Raw genomic sequence first — 23,531 nt, 5'->3', positions numbered from 1 at the left:
AGAAAAACGACTGGTATTTGAGAAAAGACCCGACAATGTTATGCTTCCGCATGATAACGTTTGAATAGATATTGCAGAAATTGTAAAAACATACATGGAAACATTATAATTGGAAGTGCTACCTCAGTCTTCGTATTCTCCAAACCTTGCCCCTTTGGATTGCTATGTGTTCCGATATATGAATCACGACATCTGTGAGTCAGTAGTGCTTCACTTTTTTAAACGACCAAAAATTTAGTCGATTCGTGTAATGCTTCAAAAGATACACCCATCTATCGAGATGGAATCCGTAAATTGCCTGAATGATGAGAAATAATGCAACGGCTATCAATGGAAAATAATTTGAATAATATATATTGTACGGATTCTTTAAAATAAAGCTTTAAATTCTTTAAAAGTAATTTATATATATTAAATTAGGCACATTATTCCACTACTAATAATTATTAAAGATAAAATATGAAAAAAATTTTATATCAAATGTAATAGAATATGTTAAACTATAATAATTTCAAGTTAAAAAATCATCAGTGAAACTAGAAATCATTAAATAGTATTTATGAATTCGATTGATCATTCAAAAGAAGTAAATAAATATTAATGTTAACAAAAATCATCAGAATATTTTAAAATAAGGTTGTTTTATAATTTTATTAAAACAGATTTGTTTATATTCAATATTGTCAGATACATAAAAACCGGATTCCTTTTCATGTGCATCCTAGTACCATAAAATCAGGAAGCTGGCGGCCGTTAAGATTCGTGCTTGCGATACACCACCCAGAACAGGTAGCAGCTAATTCAGCAGGTAGTTCTAGTCGATCCAGTTCGATTGGTCAGTACGACGCTGGCACTCAAAACAGGTGCGTCGTCGTCGAAAACGAGTACCACCTGATCAGTGGACGCGATCGTCAATCGTTTTCCGGGAACCGTCAGGAACAACCGAGTTGGACGACAGCAACAGTGATGAAAACGTATCGCTAAAAAAATACGTACAGTGAAAGTGTTGTTGACGGACGATTACGTGAAGCGAACATTTAATTAATCGGCTCGGTTTCTTAAAGAGAACGAAGGACAATGGTAGCACCATTATGCACGATTCAATTATGGATTATATTGGTGGTATTGGTAAGTGAGAATATTATTTTGGTACGAAGTTAAGGTCGTTGCGAACCTTAATAGTTCTCTTTCAATATAAAATTATCAAAACCGAGTTTTTACGATAAAAGATAACATTTTTAACCTATATCTTGAAGTAATGATAACCATCGATATATAGTGAAGAAGTGATGGTTTGTTATTTTACTTTATATATACAGTATTCGATATTTATTAACGTAAATATACGCCTTCGTTGTATAGGAAAACCTATCAAAGTCTCATATAAACTAAGAAAAAAACAATTTGTACAGACGTAAGTGGATAAATTAATCGTTAGTTGGGTAAATAGTACAGTAATTATATTGAACTGTTGAAATTCTGGCAGTAGTTATAGTAGCTAGCGGAGTGAATTTATGAATACAAGTAAAACAATTTGTTATAGATAAATTTTCAGAAGTTTTTTTTTTTGATAAAACCTTTACTAGATACGTTTAGTACAGTCTTATATGCAAGAAAATACATCAATATGTAACAGGTCAATTTAAAAGTCCTTGGCCTACCATAGTAAAACACATTTTTTGCCAAAATTACTTCTTTTTATTCAACATATTTCCCTTCAAGGGTATACACTGATTGTAGCTACCCTCCAACTTTTTTATACCATTTTTGTAGTACGATTTGTCCTTTGCTTCACAATAGGTTTCAGTTTCGGCAACCACTTCTTCATTCTTCTCAGCGAGCATACTTTTTAGGTTTGAGAACAGGAAATAGTCGCTGGGGGTCAGACCTGGAGAATACGGTGGATGAGGAAGCAATTCGAAGCCCAATTCATGGATTTATGTCATCGTTTTCACTGACTTTTGACACGGTGCATTGGCTTGGTGAAGCAGCGCTTTCTTTTTTTTCAAATGCGGCCGTTTTTCGACGAGTTCATACTTCAAGCGCTCCAATAACGCTATGTAATAGTCGCTGTTGATGGTCTTTCCTGTTTCAAGGTAGTCAATGAAAATTACTTCATGCGCATCCCAAAATACAGACGCCGTAAATTTACCAGACGACTGTTGCGTTTTCCCACGCTTTGGAGCGGATTCATCGTTTGCAGTCCACTCGGATGACTGTCGATTGCACTTCGGAGTGAAATGATGTTTTACCATTATGATGAAGTAGAGAAGATCACATATCCTTTCACGTACCTTGGCACCCTAAGAAATACAATGATGTTCCGAAGACAACTTGAACATTTTAGCATGACAATGATTCCAAACATACAGCCAATATTATAAAAATTAAATATTTTTTAATTTTTATAACATTTCCAAAAGTTAATTGCTAAAATTGCCCAAAGTAAATTTTATTTAGTAAAATAGAGCTAATATATACAAGTAAAGATAGCCCATTTGCCACATTATTGTAGACTTGCAGTAAAAATTTTGTTTTATAAGGGTTAAAAAAGTAAACTAAATGAACCGTTGCCTCAAAAATACCTGAAAATAATAAAATACGGATCTCACACCGAAATATTTGGAAAATAAATATTTTTTTTTCAAATACATTTAAATATGTCAATATTACTTAGCGTTCTATGTGTTTAATGGCTGTTTAAATTTAAGCGACACTGCTTCATTAATGCTTTAATTAACCAAGATATGATGCTAAAGGTATATATTTAGTTACGTAGCTACTAATTACAAAAATCATGATGATCAGTTTAGGAAGCTAAATAAATAACTTATATTATTTTATATTATATATTATTTTAGAAGTGTTAAAATAAATATTTCAATATATATTTTGTTAGACATTGTATGTGTATATTCATCAACTCAAATAGAATCAAAAAATTCAGGGTTGGGATTTCATGACCAGATAAAGCTCAGTCGGCTAAAAACTAGCTGTAAAATATATATTTTGTTTGAATGTTTTTATTATAAAATTTTGTATAAACTATCTTCGTTAAATTTAATAAATAAAGTCATTTATTTTCTTTTTCTTACGATTGAAATTACAGTATTGCATTCTGACACTGATTTTTTCTAGCCTAAAATGTATTTTCTTGTTCCAAATAATAATTATTTTCAATAAGTTTTTTTTTAAATAACATACTAGATCATTCACTAAATTTTTCTGTTAGATGAAAGATCACAAATATATTTTATGATTTAACATGTTCTCCTTGATCGTAAAAATATATTTATTTCAGTGATCTATTAGAAGATTTCTTCCATAGCTGCTGTTATAATATCTTGAATATTGACATTGGATGAAAATAATTCTCCATTTTTGAAATGTGAGGTTATTTTCACATTACTAGAGGTAAATCTGACGAATTGGGTAGCTATATAAACAAATTGTACTATCACTTACTAATTTTTATGATTGTTTAGATGTATGAGAAGTTTGTTTGTTGACGAAAAAATTAATTTTGCTATTTTCTGTTGCTCGTTGACTTGCAGTTATGATATTTTTGAGATTTAGGTATAAAAATATGTACTTATTTTACATGGCTGCATACGTGGTGAAGTTAGTTCAGTTATGCGGTTTAATTATCTCAATATATAAATTTGTATGATCTCGAGAGTGAACATTACAGCATTAATTTAATTATCATCATATCCCGTTTCCCTTTTATTAATCTATTGATTTTTACAATTTTTTATGAACTTGTTAAATCCCTCTGTTCTGTTTATAATGAAACTTTATTTTCCGCAATATCATGAATGGACTATCGAGGTATAACTAATATTAAAATTAAGATGTATTTTAAATACATGTAATAGTTATTTGAAGGCTATTAAAATCCTAGCTAGGTCAATATTTCAAAGTCCATATGATATAAAACCTGACAAACTTGTATTGAAACTACGATTCAATAGTTGAACGCAAATATTTAATGCTATTTTTATATATTTCTATATATTATTATTATTACGCCAAATAATATTGATATAAAATTAACGGATTAAAAATTAATACATACTAATTACATGACCTTCCCAATTTAATTTTATATAAGCAAAAGTACAAGTGTCGAGACAAAAACACAGGGTATCTTATTATCTTTTAGAAAGTTTTAAAACGTTTCTTTTTGTTTATATAATAGATTTGCAGGTTCTTGGTTAATTGATTTAACAATTAATACTGCGTTGTTATGAAGAATATACACATTTTTGAGCATATTATTCTGTTGCGCTTAATTTTGAACACATTCAGATAACCATGTCCATAACTATGTCCCTGGACTATTAGCTTTTCATGGATTTTTGGATCGTTAATATATAGTTATAAAGTTAAAAAAGGGTCAGCGTATATTTGCTTTGTATTTCTTAATAATTTGTCAATATTACCATATAATTTCATACAATAAAAAATAATATATATTATTTAAGTTACTTATCTAATATCATTACACAAGTTTACAAATTCGAGTCAGTTTTGTATAATATGACAGTATTATAATGTAAGTATAAGATATGCTCATCTATGCCATTTAGATTCGTAAAGGCTCAGGTGTTAGGAAATAGTTCGCCCTCGTTTTGCTAATATGTCCAAGTTGGGTACTTTTGGAGCTGTTTTTTTAGCAATGAGCCGAATAACTTAATTTTTAATGTGATCGAGGAAAGAAACACTCACATTTTCCTTAAGGATTGCCTATCAAGTATTTCTGGATTGCAAATGATAAACAATGAAGTTAAAACATCATAACCACCACTTACACATTTTTAAAGATAGAATTGAACCAACAAAATTAAATGTTTTTCAAATTTTTCTTCGTTTTATCAAAATTATTCTATTTATGCACAGTTGTCCTCTTTGTTATAAACCTTCTAAATTAATTCGTAGTTCCAGGGTGGTTTTTAGAAGTAATTGGATCAAAAGTATGTTGTTGTATCGTATAATAAGTTGATTTTGACTTTGAGTTTATCGAGAACAAATTTTTTAATTATGTAAAAAAATAATATTTTAGTCGGAAAAGAATTGGTCGATTTTCATATATAGCCTATTCAAATTTTTTTTTTGACATACGTCATCAAGATGTTTAATATATTACCTGCCGCAATTTGTAAATTCGTTTTAGAATCAGACAATATTTTCCTTCTCAGTTTATTCTAGTTAAAAACAGATATAATACGTTCTGATTAGTTCTAAGACGTAAACGAATGAGCCTGTCAAAGTTGTCCGGTTGTCAAACGTATGCAAAATTTTTGAAAGCAATAGTGATAAGAGGTTATAACTCTAACCTATAAACTATTGTGGCTGTATAATTAACTGTAGTTTTAGAGGTACTATAATGTTAAAGTACATAATATTTGATAACGTTTGTGTTCAATTGTTTTATTTAGATTGTAGTTTTGTTGATTATCAAAGTAACTAAAACTCATGGTTGATGCGGCAATATTGCGACGTATGTACAAAATAACTTTGAGCAGACTATGTATAGTTCTTATATTATCCGACTGATATGGTCCTGTTTATTAAAAAAACAAGATGGTAGGTTTGTAAAATATAATAGTTTTAAAATAAAATGACCATCTTGTTTTTAAACCTACATGTTTCATAATTTACTCAAATTTTGTATTAAAGAAACCTTAATTTAAAAATAATGCCGTACAACTACTTTTTTATCAATAGTTTAACAGATATTTATATATTATTTTAATTTTGCAGCAAAATGAGTCATCAGCTAGGCCACAAGATGGCAATACTGGCAGCAAAACTATAGAGTTCCTCAACGAAACGAGATTGAGAATTTTAACCAATCCTCCCAAGAAAGGTATTAATTACAATGGAAAACTGGAACCCATCATGCATAATATATGATGTTACAGATCTACTCGATAATGATCAAGAAATAATATTTCCTGATGATCCGGAGTTGGTTAACCCGGTGTCCAGAATAGACGTATTTTCCAAATGTTCGGAGGATTTTCCGCTGTGCGAGAACGCAGAGGCCTATCCGTACAATCATTTAAAGACTGTACTTCAACAAAATCTTGTATATAAAGATCTTTTTGGTGCTGACGAGGTGCGGAGCGATTGTTTCCATTTTTCTTTTCAAATTTATTGTAGATCATGATTTTTTGTTTTAGGTGCCTGAAGTGGCAAACCGAATTGGTGAAGAAGACGATGTATTCGTGTGCAGATCGATCACCAGAACTATATTTCCGAAAATGGGTCAAAATAAAAATAATAAGTGGAAGTTTATTATTAACCAAGGAGATGAAGATGGATTTGTACAAGGCGTTAGGATAGAGATCTGCAGAAAGTAAGTTTTGATATCTGTTAATCATAGAAAGGACTTATATTAAACAAATTGTAAATTTTGGTAAATTATCACGATTGAGTGAACTATTGTTTTTTGTGCTTTGACGCTATGAAAGGGTTGTATTCAAGGTTTTAGACTATACTTGGCAAGTCTTCGTGTGTTACATAACATCTCAAAGTGGTAAATTTTGCGATGGCAGTTGATAAACAGCACATTTATTATAAGTTCCAAGAGAATAAAACTTCTGAAGAACTTATATTGTTGTTGAGGTTGATATATATTGTTGCGTGACTAACTATTGGCAAAGAGCCTTATAATTGTTAATTTTGATCTTAATAATCTGATCTGATATTGCAATGGTGAAGGAAGAGAACAGATATTTACAAATGTCCCTAAAATAAGAGAATTGGTTGATTTTAAATGTCTGTTTTATAAAGTTACGGAAGAAGTTATTTCGATTTTTCTTAAAAAATGGCTTTAAAGCTGCTTATTGCCCATATTTTGAAAGAGAGTGTCTTTGTGCGAAAATATCGTGATAGAAGTTCGGAGAAACTTCCCAAATGTTTGCAAGACGCTACGGAATGTGTCGTATGCGTTTGACGGGACTGACCAAACCATTAATATCTCTATTATTTATTATATCTACTATCTACTACCAACAATAAATGCGATTAAAGAAACGACAAGAAAACAGACATGTGTTGAATCACTCGGCAAATATTGAGCGAGATTTCCTGGGAGGTTTTGTTGCATCTACCGTATAGCCTGGACCTTGTCTAGGCCATCTATGATCTGTTTAGGTATCTGCAAAACTCTGCTGAGTGTGTAAATTGTGTAAAGCTGGCTATGGAAAGACTTGAAAATTAGTTAGTTCAGATTTTCAACCAGAAATGTAGAGATATTTTAAAGTGACATACGGTGACGTCAATTTAAACGGCACATATATAATTTATTAGTTCTTGAAATGTACATGAATATATTCGCTTTTTTTATCACATTACAATTCTTAGAACTGGCCAGACGGTAACTGAGGACCTGTACATTTAACAATTGATTAAAAAAATAGAATATTTTTAATGACGAAAGGCAACTTATGGCACAATAGAGTTGACAAGTAATATTGCTACATGGCTAAAGTTGAGATATAACTTGATTGGGAAGTCGAGTTCTGAACGCCGCTTATTTACCACGTGAACTTAACTATATCTGACATCCATTTATATATTATGTTAATATGTTATGTCTTAGATGTACTTTAAATCCTCATACAGAAAGCAGTTAACAATATTTCAAAGACTAAGTTCCTTGAGTATTTTTTATATGAAATAATATTATTCAAGAATCTGTATAAATTGAGTAGAACACTTAATATCTGTTATAACCCAAAAATTGTGCCATTTTGAATAGGAGCAACGTTATTCAATATGTTTTTGTTTAATATATTCCCATCAATTCTCACTAAATTAAAACAACACTTACGGGAAGCTTATACTCGTACTTTATTTACAACGAAAACAACTTTCAAAGTAAACTGTCGACTTTAACACGATTTAAATCCGCTTGTCCGGTCGTTAAACCAACAAAATAAAAAAATAAATAAAATCAATTTGATTTAATACATTTAGAACAGCGTGTGTGGGCGAATCGATCTAGTTTATTAGAATTTTATATATTAATTGTTGACTATATTAACTACCTTTTCATGTCTGTATCTTTTCCTTTAAGTGTGTATACAAGTTGGAAAATTGGAAAGCGTATAGGCCACAAAGAACTATTAATTTACTTATAAAACCATTTTATTCAAAAGGTGGCAATACAAAACGACTTTGAGTGTTTTCATCTATTTGAAAACAGACCAAACCCACCTGACTCGTTCAGTATTTACATAAGGCTGCGATGGTCAGGTCCGTAACTGTTGCATTATATAACATACATTCATTAAAAATGCTTCACTAATACACTTATATATTTTTTATCCATCTCAATTTTAAAGACAACAAAATTTATCGATTAAACCGATTATCACTAAAACTATCTATTGAAGGTTGGGTTGGTTAGAATTACAACTATAGCTTCTAAACTGTATTTGCTTTGATATATTACTACTTTCGTTAGAATGTGTATAGAGTAAGAATTTAAAAAAACAACAAAATATAATATGTAAGTTAAAATAATAAATTGTGGAAAGGAAACAATTTGTATAAGGTATTGGACATGAATATGAAGTTAAGAATTAAACATATTAAGGTTATAATAAATAAAACCCATCACGCTTTTATTTTACTGTATACAAATCCGAGGTTAACATGGTCTTTAGGCATGTTAATTTACATTTATCTTCTTTATTCAAAAAATTAGTTTCAAAAATAGAACGATATGGTGAATGTTATAATTATAAGCTAAAATGTGTTTATATATTGTTGAAATATTTTTTTGATATTCTATATCATAAATAAAACTTTAATAGGATATTTCAGTACTACTTTTTATTACTTTACGTTTAAACCCTGCAATGGTAGTTTGATCAATCTGTATAATAACTAATATCAATAATAATGATCTTTTTCTGTTTTAGTTTAGATGGAGAATGTGATTTTCCTGGATATCTTCCTGAAGGATACAAAACATCCTGTCGGCAAAAATATGTTTACAGGTATGTGACGAATTTAGCTTTTAATTACATTATGTGTCATTTCCTGTCAGCATTTAAATATCAGAGTAGTATACTATTGTAAACCGGATGCCACTTACAATCTCTCCTATACTACTCGTTCTATTTTGTTTCTATTAATACTCAATGAAGGTGTTACCTTATACTATATACATCAATTTTGTTACTTTTTTTACTATTCTTTGGTCATATTTTTTTTATTACTGTAAATAAAAATATTTCAATTCTCTCCATTGACTGAATCGAAATCAAATAACCAAACAAAAGCGAACAGAAACAAACAGAAGCATTTTTTTTTTGAGTCAGGAGACTAGATGCAAGTGTGACATAGATACATTGGTGGTATAAAAAAGTGCATATAAATCAAACTTTCTGTGTATGAAGCCGCTTTCGCGTGGAACCAAAAAAGGTAGCTATAACTATTGTAGCAATATATGCCGAAGAATATTTGTGACTGATGTAACTGAGATGATGGTCCTTTTTAGTGTTGGGCATAGTCGATATGAACTATTATGAAATATAAATAATTGTTCTAATCTAATGGGGATGTTGCGGATCTTTCAATAATTTGAATGTTTGGCATTTAAATCATTTACAATATGCTTTTATAATACAAGCATTTTTTGGTTTTTCTATAATGCGGTCGACTAGTAAGCGGTTTGAGATATTTAAAAAGATAAAAGTGGTGATAGACCCTTATTTTGATGTGCAAAATAATGACATTGCTTCATTTCATAGTATGTTGGAAAGGTCATGGAAGGCTGTGTTGAGTTATTGGAATGTTTCGAGAATGTGATGTTGGAATTTAGCAGCTCTCAGATCCTTATATATTCTGTATATCGAAAAACTCAAACACATAGCTGAAACACACAACTCTTAACAATTTCTGCGATCTTTTTTAATTTTATGGAAAGTGATTTATTTTATTTTTCCATTTACCTCATTGAAAGTGTTCTTTTTCAAACGAGTGTCTGAAGAAAAGAAAGAGAATGAAATACCAAAGATTGAAAACATGCGGAATGCCGTTAAGGATAATTAGAATTCCGGAAAAACTGATAATAAGGATATTAATAATAAGTTCTCCGAAAGAAAAACTGCAAAAAGTAAGATTTTGGAGTCCTTTAGTGATGGTAAGCCATTTATAAAATGAGAACTGTTTGAATCCCTATATTCGTCAAGCGTCGACGAAAGCCAAGAAGAAGAATTTAAAGCACTTGCAGTATTACTATATGTCAAGATGAAATTGCTCCTTTGTAGGAAGAGGAATCTGAATGCAGCCATATGAAATATTCTGTAGTTTATAGTACCCAGATATTTCTTGTCATCGTCAGTCAGTGTAGCCAGTAAAAAATTATTTATTGCTGCGTTACTAGACAGCGAATTTTTAGAACACAAAGAAGATACAACATTAACACTTGTTTAATATAAAGAAACAGTTTCAATATTAATATGAATAAAAATGTGATAAAAATAAAATAAAAAAATATTGAATTTACCATTATATTTTATTTATGCACTTCTAAATTAAGATTTTCCTCATCCCCATTCGCGAATGTTAAACTTATAATATCAGCCCAACACTAATAATTTTTTATAAATTATAACTGTTTTGCTTTACAACCTGAAAGACCTTGCAAACAAAACACTCGGTTTTGTCGGTCAGTATCAGTTTTGTCTAGAGAAAAAACAGTTGCAACCACCATTTGATTGATATTATTATGGAAGAATGTCATTATTTAAGTTAAAATTAATACTAATAACAAGTTTTGCTTTTATAAAAAGAACAGTCAATATTCGTTTATATTTACATAATTATATTATAAAAAGAAATCTATTTAATTTAGTTCACGCACTTGAAATCATGATGTGAGAAAATAATAATTCATATTGGATCCGTTAAACAACGGGGATTCCCCAGCAACTAAAAAGATATAATGTACGAATTTGAAGTATAAGTTGGATTTGTAGAAAATAGTGGTGCCTCATAAAATAGTAACAGAATAAGAAATAACTTTATTGGTGACTTTTCCGATGAAACCACCGCGCCCTGCATTTTATGACAGAAAACCCGCTTTTTAAATATTTGTTTCTTTAGGATCTATCTTTTTAGGGACCAATAAATTAATTTAGCTGCTGGGGAATTCCAAGTCTATTAAAGTTATTATTCTAGGTACTGGTTTTAAATAAAGATGTATGCTCGGATGTATATTAGAGGGATAACAAATTAGTTGAAGTTTTTCTAAGTTTTGAATAATACATTATTTATTACTATTTGTTCAAATTAATTTCCATTGTTGAACGGAAGTCGTTGAACATGTTGCCACTACATTATGTTGAAATTGGCTTTACTCTATTTGACGGATACCTTGTAACAGCATAAAGTTGAAATATTAATAATTATCATGTATTATATAAAAGTAAAAATATGATCATCATCAAGAGATTACCATTACTACCAGATACTGCTCTTTCTGGTTACTGCTTATTTTAAGACGTTGTATAAACGATTAAAAATAAAGCATTTTCTTAGTAACTTAGTTTCTTAGTTAGATTAACGAAAATATGTATGTGTATGATTTTAATATTAATTGGTTTAATTATTTTGTCAGAAATGTATTGTAGAATCAAGAGCAGTATAATGTTGTTGATTGTATGAAAATATATCACTAGAATGTTATATCGGTGCGTTATTGATACAGCTTCTCCACTTTTTCCACTTTATAAGCCTTTGTTAACATGCAAGGTGTACATATTACAGAAAAATTGGGGAGCTTATATGTTTATTTGAGGCGAAAGTATATTTCTGCATATGTATACAACTTTTTACAAGTCTAGACTATTATTTAAATATAATAGTCGAAGAAAAATATATTTCTTAAGAATTGTACTATATAGAGGTAAGATATAATGGGTTGAGAAAGTTATTTAAAGCCATTTTATTTATATACATTTAAATGTAAATCCTATTTTATCCTTTTTGGGTAAAATCGTAATTTGGTTACTGTAGATCTTCTCAGACGCCTGTGCCAAAAACTAAACCAAAGGATTCTCATAGGCTTCTTTTGTAATTAGCTTTACTTTATTAGCTTTTTGTTTCTCTCAATTTTTGCAGCGCCGTTAAGAATACGTGGTTTGGTGTTGTTGTGATGATGTTGATGATAATGCTATTAATCAGCTTTGGACCTTTTTTTGTTTGTTTCGTCGTTTTGTAAGGCTTCTCATAGTTTTTACCGATGAATTTTTCACATAATCATCATTATCATAATATTGTCGTCGCTCGAAGAAAGTGTTCACTTCTCAATAAAAACTCTGCCGTTGGTGCTGCAGTATTCCGGCAATTCTTTACTAAATCTCGTCTACTAAAAGTTGATGGTCAGCCGCAAATATTCTAGCATCGCACAATGGTAATCCCTTATGTTTTTATATTGGTTTCCATGAATTTGGCACTTGTTTTTTTCCGGAGCTGTTTGCTCAAATTCTTTTGTAACAATTGTAATTATTCCTTAAAATCAAATACCAAAAATAAAAAAAGGTTTAAAATTAAGTACCAATTTTATTATGTTTAATAAAGTTAATGTTAATTGTATGGTATGGCATCATTGAAAAAATTTTAGAGCAGAGCGGGATCATATAATGAAGATTTTGTTCAAATATACATTAAAGCATACAAATATAGGAAATAAAATCATAACTATATTTATGAGAGATTTCATGGAAATAAAGACAAAATGCCTATATAAAGTATTACTACGATTGCTTGTTAAGTGTTGTGTATAATCTGAGGATTAAATAGAGCAGCCTTGACATTACTTGCTAATTGAATAAATACTGTCGTACATTTTATTAAGAAACAGTATTAATTCCGCAGTGTCATCATTTACGTGGATCTCATAATGCTCTGAAATAAATGAAAATAATTAATAGGGCGTTATACTAAACAGGTTAGCAGGATATTAATTAGAGTTCATTTAATAATGACATGAAAAATAAAAAAAACTTACGGTGAAATGTACATCATCGAAATTCAAAAATCAAGTTTATACTATTAGCCATCTAGCTGCAAGTTAATAAAATAAAATAGTGTTTCATTTCACATGCGTCCCTGTAAGACCAGTTTCTGTATTCTTTATATTTTGTGAGCTCGACAGACTCCATTCGGCCCTACTAGAGATATACGTCTTAGTATTAGGGAAGAGCGAAATTACTTTTTCCTCAATAAAAATATTATGACAATAATATATAAAAACCCATTATATATATATATATATATATATATATATATATATATATATATATATATATATATATATATATATATATATATATATATATTTTAATATGAATATAATATAAAATTACCAATAATAAATATATTGAAAGGATTAATGAAATATTAGTTATAACATTAGATAAATCATTCTTTTTCTAAAATTAATGATCTGTTTCTTTTTACAGGAGACTGCTTTCGGTAAACAACGATGGAAACCCGATACCCGATACATTCAAGATTCCGTCCGCGTGCTGCTGTGCATACAAACAAAATCTGGACTTTTTGTCACGATTTGGAAAGCAATTCACCCCAGCGACAAAGCGGAAGAACAAAAAATAGCGAAGGCGGGAAGCAATATATTTTTCGGCAGCCCCCCGTCAACGGGGGGAAAACGCGCACCGAGGAAGGCCCAGTTAAAATACCAAAATTCGCGTTTGGTCCCGAAGCATTCTCTCTCATATTTCCGCGTTGATGATCTCTGTTTATGTTTTCGTTTAGACGATTCTTGTGTTGTACAAATTGTATATAGGTTATGTGTTAAAGTGTGATCGTTGGATGGCTCATGCGTTGCCCTGGTGGGAAATGTTTATAAAAATATCTGAGATATTTTATTATATATGATTAGTTTTTTTACATTTGTATTTGATGCATTTAGCTACTGTATATATGTAAATAAAATGTCTATTTAATACCCAGCATATATATTGTTCTTTTTGATGTATATTTTTTTAGATGTCATATATATTTTTTTAAATTTGTGTATTATATGGTTATTTAGGGTAAAATGATGTGGCTCGGTGAATGGAGGTAAATCGAAATGAAACAGTGGTGTTTACATAATGTGCCCGTTATTTATTGACAATATAAAAAATGAGAAAAATACAAAGATAAAAAGGATGGCAGCGGAGTTACCTGTTGACGAGGCTTGGGCAGTCGATGGTGGCACGTCTTAACCGAACGAGGGTTGAGCACTGAATGACCGAAATACCCTTCAATAATATCCCAGATAAACGTCTCGGGGTTGCCGCCAGCTATTCGGTGTCGGGTTCCAATTGGCACCCCGCCCGTGTTCAACATCTGGGATTATATTTCTGGGTATTTTGTAGACCGTTATTCCACGATGTAAAATTCGACATGCCTCAATTCGCTACAATACTCCCCTGCCAGAATTTTACATAAAATTACTTCAACAAAAATACAAAAATGTTTGCAAAAAATATCAAATACAAAAAAAAACATATACCAAACAAAATGTGCTGTGTAAACTGGGCTTTGAAAAAATATGATAGTTCGAAACGGTTGTGATCTGGTACGGCTGTTGATATCTTCCGGTCCTACAGATACCGTTGCATCATCGTCGCTTTGGCACCTGAATGTGGTCCATCGACGACGTTGAAAACAAGCTATTCTTCAGACAGGGCTCCCGTAATCGACGCTGTGGGAGGATCGACTGTTCGACGACGTGGTAGCTTATTTTCTTCGACGACGAGACGTTAGCAATTCTGGTACTTCAGCGAAGACATAACGAGTCTACGGTGACTGCAATCGGTACCTAGCTTCTGGAGCTGCTCTGTGACTAATCCGTAGTCACATACGTTAGGTTAATTCATAAAAAACAAATAACGACGGTATCCGACCGAAGCTGCCCAAAGCCTTTTAAATCAAAATATCTGCCATTATGACGGAGACGGCGAGCGAAGGAAGACATTATGATTTAAACATAGCGCCGAAAGAAATGTTTAGCCGAGACGCTGATGATTAGTGATGAAAAATATTCAAAAGATTGTGAAATAAAAATTTTGACAAAAAAAAATTTTAAAAAATTAATTGGAAATAATGAAATTAATCGGAATAAAATGAAAATGAATCTTGAAGGTAAAATTGAAAAGGAATCGAATTAAAAATATTTAAAATTTTGAAACAAAAAAAATATAACGGCCACGTAAAATACATACCAAACACCATGTTCCACGTACCCTCCATTCACGAGTCCAAACCCAATTTTCCGAAAGATCACGTCGGGGTCACCACTTTAGGGTAAAATGATGTGGCTCGGTGAATGGAGGTAAATCGAAATGAAACAGTGGTGTTTACATAATGTGACCGTTATTTATTGACAATATAAAAAATGAGAAAAATACAAAGATAAAAAGGATGGCAGCGGAGTTACCTGTTGACGAGGCTTGGGCAGTCGATGGTGGCACGTCTTAACCGAACGAGGGTTGAGCACTGAATGACCGAAATACCCTTCAATAATATCCCAGATAAACGTCTCGGGGTTGCCGCCAGCTATTCGGTGTCGGGTTCCAATTGGCACCCCGCCCGTGTTCAACATCTGGGATTATATTTCTGGGTATTTTGTAGACCGTTATTCCACGATGTAAAATTCGACATGCCTCAATTCGCTACAGTTACTAGTCGATACCGACTAAGTTACAATTATTTTTACAATAACTAGATATTGATACATAACATATCTAGGAAGACCCATCAGACTATCTTTGTTTTTAATAATGCTTAAAAACTGCTGTTTTTCTATTAAATGCACCATACTATATATTGCAGTACACAAGATTAAATGGTCTAATTCTTTTGAGTCGATGTCCTATTTTTATGTTATCCATTAATTGTAACACTTCGATATAGACATGAGAATGGAATCTCTTCTTATGTCTTGTTACGATTACCTTGATTTCCTGAGTGACAGTTTGTATCTGAAAGTATCGGTGTAAGTGCAAAGTCCTGGAGTATCTGGGTGCACCTACAATAATTCTCAGGACTTCGTTCTGGGAAACATGTATTGTATGTATATTATTATTCATATAGGGTTCAATACTTGCTTGTATAATAACAATTTAACGGGTAAATTGAAAAGTCTCCGGCCTACCTATAGTAAAACACTACACTGCCTATAAAAATTGGTTTTTTTATTCAACATAATTCATGATACACTGATTATAGCGACCTGCGAACTTTTCGATACCATTTTTGCAGTAGGATTTGTCCTTTGCTTCGAAATAGGTCCCAGTTTCGGTGAAAATTTCTTACCAGCGAGCATACTTTTGAGATTTGAGTACAGGAAATAGTCGCTGGGGGCCAAATCTGGTGAATACGGTAGATGAGGAAGCAATTCGAAGCCCATTTCATGGATATTTGCCATCGTTGTCACTGACTTGTAACACGGTGCATTGTATTGGTTAAGCAGCACTTTCTTTTTCTTCAAATGCGGCCGTTTTCGGCGATTTCGTGCCTCAAACGGTCCAACAACGCTATGTAATAGTCGCTGTTGGTGGTCCTTTATTTTCCAATGTAGTCAATGAGAATTATTCCATGCGCATCCCAAAATACGGATGCCATAAGCTTGCCATTTTCCCATGCACGATGAACCCGCCCCAGGTTCATCGTTTGCAGTCCACTCGGATGACTGTTGATTGGACTTCGGAGTGAAATGATGGAGCCGTGTTTTATCCATTGTCACATATCAACGCAAAAACTCGGGTTTATTACGCTTGATCATCTTCGGACAGTGCTTCTGATCATCAACTCGTTGTTTTTGGTTAAAAGTGAGCTCGCGCGGCACCCACTTTGCACAGAGCTTTCTCATATTCAAATATTCGTGAATGATATGATGTACATGTTCAGTTGATATCTTTAGAGTATCTGGTATATAATACAATTTCAGTTTACGGTCATTCAAAATCTTTTAGTACATTTTTTAAATGTTTTCGTCGGTAACAACTTCTTTTGAGCGTCTACTGCGTTCACCGTCTTGGGTGCTTATTTCACCACGTCTAAACTTAGCATAGACAGGATCAAGTCAAGTTTTTGCTTCAATTGTATTTTTTCTATTCAAAAACCTTTTTATCCATTTTTTCCACAATCACAAAAGTTGCTTCACTCAAAACGCTATAATTTGTCAAATTTATACACGCATCTCTTGAGGGTTAGGGCTAACTAACAAAACATATGGATTTAATTCTAGTAGCGCCATCTATGTGTCAGGCGGGGGAATTTTCAATTGACCTGTTATAATTTACTGATAATTGTGATTTGGCGCCAATTAACCAATTCTTTTTCCTATATTTGAAGTTCTTTCTCTTTTTGCGTGTTTGTTCCAGTAGAGTTTTACATCAATGTTCATTCTGACATACTGAGCGTTGTTGTAATATGAAATTATAGTATTATTTAGTGTTATTGGTGTGTGTACGGTTTGATTACACGTGAACTTCACATGCACAGATATACTTTCGTTAATTTTGATTTTCCAGGTTTGTGCCCTACTATTCATATTGTCGTAATTCGTAAATATGTATCACTAAAAAGAGAAAAATTAAATGTTTTTAACATAAAAATTGAACTGAGTTCAAAAAATAAATAAGGAACTAACTGAAAATTAAACAGTAATCGAACTTATATTTTTAACACAAGAAATATTTTAAAATGAAATATGTATATAATAATCGTTGTAACAGAAAATAATCAAAAACCTTATTTAACCTATCTACTACACGTATTTTATATTCTAATATATACATACAATTTAGCTTAATAACTAACTAAAACTATTTATCAATTTACAATATTCTTTTTAACTACTACCAGCTAATCACTTTGAAGTCGATGACGAACCGAACTATTAAGTTGTTACAACGATTATTATGTTCATATTTTATTTAAAATTTTTTTTGGTTTAAAAATCTAAGTTTGGTTATTTTTTATTAAGGTTAGTAATATACTTACCTTTATTTGTTTCCACTCCCTTCACCCTATTTCAGTAATTGTCAGCATTAGATCGTAATCTCACGTTGAGGAAGTTTAATTCATGTGAATAACTAGCTGTAAGTTTTCAATATATATCAAAAATTTGTTCATGATTCCACCATTTGTCTATTTTTCTTCAGTGTGTCTGATCAAATTCATGCAAACAGAAGGTGTTGTTATAAACAATGCTTCTTTGTACATATCTAAATAGTTATTGCTTATATATCCTTCTTGAGCTGCATGTTAATAGGAAGGAAGTCGTAATAACCTGTGACCATATTGTTCAGCCATCTGATCTACCGTGTATCTTTTCCTGGCCTCTTTTTAAAGCAATTAATTACCAAAAAAGCAACTAAACATTTAATTTATATTAAACTAGTAACAATGTGAAATAATTTACACTTTAGTATGGTTTCTTCAAATATTCAAATATAAAAAACTCTACTAAAAGACTAAAAGAACAAAAAATTCAAATACATATATATACATATATATATATATATATATATATATATATATATATATATATATATATATATATATATATATAATTGAAAAGCAATGCCTGGAACTTGCATTAGACCTATTCGTAGATTATTTAAATCATTTAAATCTTTTATTACTGAACAGTTTTTGAAGCAAAATGCTAAAACAGCACTTGCTAACTAAGGTTTTGAGGCCTTTACAGGCTGATCTGGTTACATGTTCGAACGTATCAGATACCAATGTATCTCTTTTTATCTAGAATACAATGAGGAGGAAAATATTGTTTCGTCTTAAAACTAATTTACAAATTACGATAGGTAATACATTAAACATATTGTTGACGTGAGTTTACTGTTATTTCGAATAGACTGAAGAACAAACATCAAATAACAATTAGGTATACCAACAGTCAGGTTCCTTTTATACTCTACTGTCGAATATTAATAAAATGACTTCCTTAAAATACCAAATTTCCCATTTTCCTTTATTTGCTTTTCCCTTTCCCCTTTTTTCCTAAAGGTGCGTATTTGGATTTCATTATGAGGTCTCTGGTGTCTTTATTTAAATTTCCTGGTAGTGTACGTGTTTTAATTTGATGACGAACTGAAAAGCGACCCCCGAATTTATATTCATCGCTGTCAAAATTATGTATTACGCACACAATTCTGCTATGTGATGAAAGGTTATATGCCATATTAGGAAAAATTAAGAATAAAACTCAATATTTTTGGTGTATGTATTTAGAATTAATTTTACAATTTAATCTAATACATTAGTTGGGAAGAGTAGTAGATAATTTATGGATCATGTTATTCATGGTTATTTTGTTATGTACGACATTTTATTGAAATTATGTTAGGGAACGCCCTGGGTAGTTGGAAATATAATAGATTTTTCTAGAATCCTTCAAAGAAAGAGTAAAATATAATAACTTATATATATGCGTCTTTGTTTGAAGTTATTAAATTTTAACTTTATGGCATCTAAGTATCAGTTGCTATATTTTCTTAATGTGTCATAGTGTATTAGCATGCATAAAGTTGGAGACTAGAATTCAGTGTTGACCTAAACTTTCTCGCTAGATGATTGTTTTTTATCCCTAGATATTGCAAATATTATCAATATCAAGCATATGGAAACCTTATAAGTTCGCATGATGAGCATCTCAAGCGATGGAATTCTATTCAACACTTAACCAAAACCTAACCACATGGATTAGTCACACTGCAAGTAATTAACATTTCAAAGACTTTATTTCCTGTCGATGACTGAACAATATTTTAATATAGAATAACAAATAAGTCACTAAAATATGGTAAGGTCTCAGGAGTAGAATAAATGACTTAAGGATATCAATTAATGAAACAAATCAGAAGCAAACATTTCAGAGCCATAGGAAAGAAGGAAGGTCCTGAGGCATAGGAAGCAGGAAATTAATACATAATATAATAACATAGAAAGAAGTTTCGGCAGAACTATATAATTTTATTTTCTATCGATAAGTCAACAATATATGAACATAAAATAATAATTAAATCACTAAAGTGTGGCAAGATCTCAGGAGTATACCAAATTACTTAGGGATATCAATTGATTAAACAAATCAGAAGAACATATTTCAGGGCGCTAGGAATGGCATAGGAAGCAGGAAGTGAATACAATAAGATAGAAAGAAGCTTTGACAGAACTTTATAATTAGATACATTTTGATATAAATATATGGGGAAAATTACTGATGCTTGAATGTATTCTGATCATTATTTCACCTTAGCTTTTATCGAGAAAAATTTGTACACTATATGCTTTCCGTGAATATATATATTTATATACTATCCTATATATTCACCTTTCTACAACACTCATTCTAATTATTTTTAAGTTTTAATAATAATAATTTAGAATTTTATATGGCTCGGTGAATAGAGGTAAGACGAAATCAAACAATTATGGTTACATTATGTAAACGTTATTTATTGACATTAAATATACAACATAATAAAAAATAGAAATAGATGAAAGATAAAATGGAGCGGCTTTGGTTTTACCTGAAGACGAGGCGTGTGAGGTGAACGATTGTCAGTGACTGAATGATCTAAACTACCCTTCAAAAATATCTGAAATCAACATTTCGGGGTTGCCAGATCTTGGGAAATCGTTTACTAGTCGGCGCTGCTAGCAACCAGCACCTGTTGAAAATCTGGGATAATATTTTCTGGGTATTTTGAAGACCGCAATTCTAAGATGTAAAATTCGGCATGCCTCAAGGACGGTACAATAATATAACATGTTCAGTTTAAAAAGTCATATTTTATATTTTTAGAAATCTTTCCATTCATAGTTTGTTAAAAATAATAATTATGTTCTTTTACTACACACAATGGTTATCTACGATTTAGATTTTTTTATAGAATTTAGAAAACCAAATACAATAGCCAGCCAATACCTTTATTCTTAAAAGAAAACAGACGTCCCTGTCGCAAATAACATGTCTATCTCAGAAAGAATTTATTCGGATTTGAATGGGAATCGTATGTAAACAGTTTACTACATATACAGAGAGAATTGTATATTTGTTTAGAATATCAGACGACTAACTTAAAACAGCAGTCTTTTGATTTATTGGAATATATTTGTACAATTGAATTTATTTCGACTATTCATAAAGTAGAAAGAGAAAAATTGATTTGTGATTGCAAAAGTTATCTTATGTCTCTAAGTTTCATCAGAGAAAATGAAAGCACTTGAGTTTAAATATAGGAAAAATTATTAATTAATTTGTTAATCCAATTAATAAATTAGAATTTTCATAATATAATAATTTGTTATTATACAAGCAAATATTGAAGCCATATGGACGTAAGGAATTCACTGATGGGGATGTTCTAAAACTAAGTATTCAGAGAGACCGTGTCACTCAGGAAAACAAGATAATGAGAATAAACTCATGTCAACATTGAACTATTACAACCCTTAGATAACACTAAAACAGGATGTATAATCAATTGAATCAAGCTATTTGATCTTCTATAGTGTAATGAGGATTTAAAAGAAAAACAGCTGTGTTAATACCTAAACATTATTTACACCAAATAGTAATATAGTGCCCATGGGTCCTCCTAGATATATTCCTAAACTTGTTGTAAGTTATTGTAAAGATAATAAGAAGGTTAGTCGACATAAACAAACAACAATGTGGTAAATAAATAACAATAAAAACAGCAACAGTTTTTACAGCTTAAATATATTATTCCAATATTAGGGATTATCCGTAAGTACAGCTGTTACTTCTCTGCTTGGCGAACAGTGTTTTATATGAAACTATTTCAGCTAGAAGTCAGAAGTAGTTAAATCTGGCGAATAATCTGGATGCAATACGTAGAATAATTGTACTAAAGTTAAGTAATAGTTTTTTTTCTCTTTGTGATTCCACAATCCGCCCTATAGGCAATATGTATTTCTTATGTCTATATTATATATACATGGCATGTAGAAAATCACTTCATTAAACGATCTCCTGTTTAAAATAATTAAATTATGAGTTTATTCTCAAGCCTATTATTTAAAATAATAGGCTTGAGAATAAACTCATACAACAACATCTTCTTATCTAATGATAACTTGGATTTGCTCCCGATGAGCCAATACATTTGATATAATTGTAGTCCCAGTTGTTTCAGTTTAAAGAGTATGTGCTTCTTCCAGGTTAGGCGTCGATCTAAATGCATACCAAGATATTTAACATGCTCTGCTTGGGGGAGTTGACGATGATTGATATTCACTGGTGGACATGTTCTTCTACGTAGGGTAAACGTTTATTATGGATTTTGTTTCATTGGCTTTAATGCACCATGTCTTCAACCATAATTGTAGTAATAATAAAAATAATTTGCATTCAATTGGTTGAAAATTTATGAATAATTTGAGATTATTATCATATACTCTTTTAATAAGAGTCCCTTCTTAATCTTAAAAAACTGTAAAAGCTTGCTTCTATGTCTGTGTATCGGGTTCGTTATTATCCACTCTTTTGGTACACCCAGTTTTCTTCTGCAGTTATTAAACTAATTAGAATAGCCATTACATAGCATCAATGTGATTTCAGATTCTTAATATTGTGCTGATATTCTATTATTATTTGTTATAAAGCAAATTGTTTTTTTTATCCAATTTTGGATGTGTGATGTTACTTGATGAGTTTTTGGATTATTTGAAGTGGACCTACTGCTTAATCTGGGCTCTCAACCATGGTCCTGGATATTAGGTCTACCAGCTGGCCAGTGACTAACTTAACAATTATCCTAGAAGACAAAGACATTCGGTCTTACCCTTTTGGATAATCACAAACATAAATTTACATGCATGGTTACCTTGGCAGGATTCGGAACAATGACGTAACAGTAGAAGGACCAAACCAGCTTAGTTAACCATTAAATGAATTAAATTAACAAACAAACTAAAATGAATCTACTATAAACAAATAAAAACACATGCTATTTTTTAACACTTCACACTTAACTTAATACATATATTCGTGCGACAGTGAAATGACCATTGTTGTGTTAAGGAAAGAGTTGGTTAAAACAAGTGACATTTTATTATTGTTCTTATTATGATGTTTCTTAAAAAGCAAGAAGAAGAAATATATTATAACCGTATTCAATTTTTAATATTCCAAAATTCAATGCCGAAGTCAATTTCAAATGCCAGGCAAGAACATGAATATAAAGGATAGTACGTAAGTAGTTCACTGCTCATAAATATGAAATGGGAGATAACGAACAAATAGTCTTTGGCGCACACTTCAATACACAACCAATCTGTCTCATCTTTTTTATCAAATTTTGCTTTAAATACCGTTATTTTTTTTTACTGTCAGTAGATAATCGAATGAACACTTTCGAGGTCCGGACATCTTAGATGAACATTTCTTACCATATTAATTTTTTACACATTATTCTTCATGCTTTAATGCATTGCTC

The 23,531-nt window shown here is 31.0% G+C and overlaps 1 protein-coding gene across 1 annotated transcript; it reads left to right on the top strand.

Annotated features, from left to right (window-relative positions):
- The first annotated feature begins 932 nt into the window (after positions 1-932).
- On the top strand, positions 933-13,780 carry LOC143196548 (protein spaetzle). The gene is made up of 6 exons (XM_076404295.1): positions 933-1,128; positions 5,767-5,872; positions 5,928-6,124; positions 6,189-6,364; positions 8,940-9,017; positions 13,491-13,780. The coding sequence occupies exons 1-6, from the start codon at positions 1,078-1,080 to the stop codon at positions 13,642-13,644; spliced, it is 762 nt and encodes a 253-aa protein (XP_076260410.1). The 5' UTR covers positions 933-1,077; the 3' UTR covers positions 13,645-13,780.
- The last annotated feature ends 9,751 nt before the right edge of the window (positions 13,781-23,531 follow it).

Source organism: Rhynchophorus ferrugineus, unplaced genomic scaffold (assembly GCF_030347505.1).
Source record: "Rhynchophorus ferrugineus isolate W39M unplaced genomic scaffold, kcgeb_rfMv2 rfM4, whole genome shotgun sequence".
Lineage (NCBI taxonomy): Eukaryota > Metazoa > Arthropoda > Insecta > Coleoptera > Curculionidae > Rhynchophorus > Rhynchophorus ferrugineus.
The sequence above is the reverse complement of the archived record's forward strand: the minus strand, read 5'-3'. Positions and strand labels throughout refer to the sequence as shown.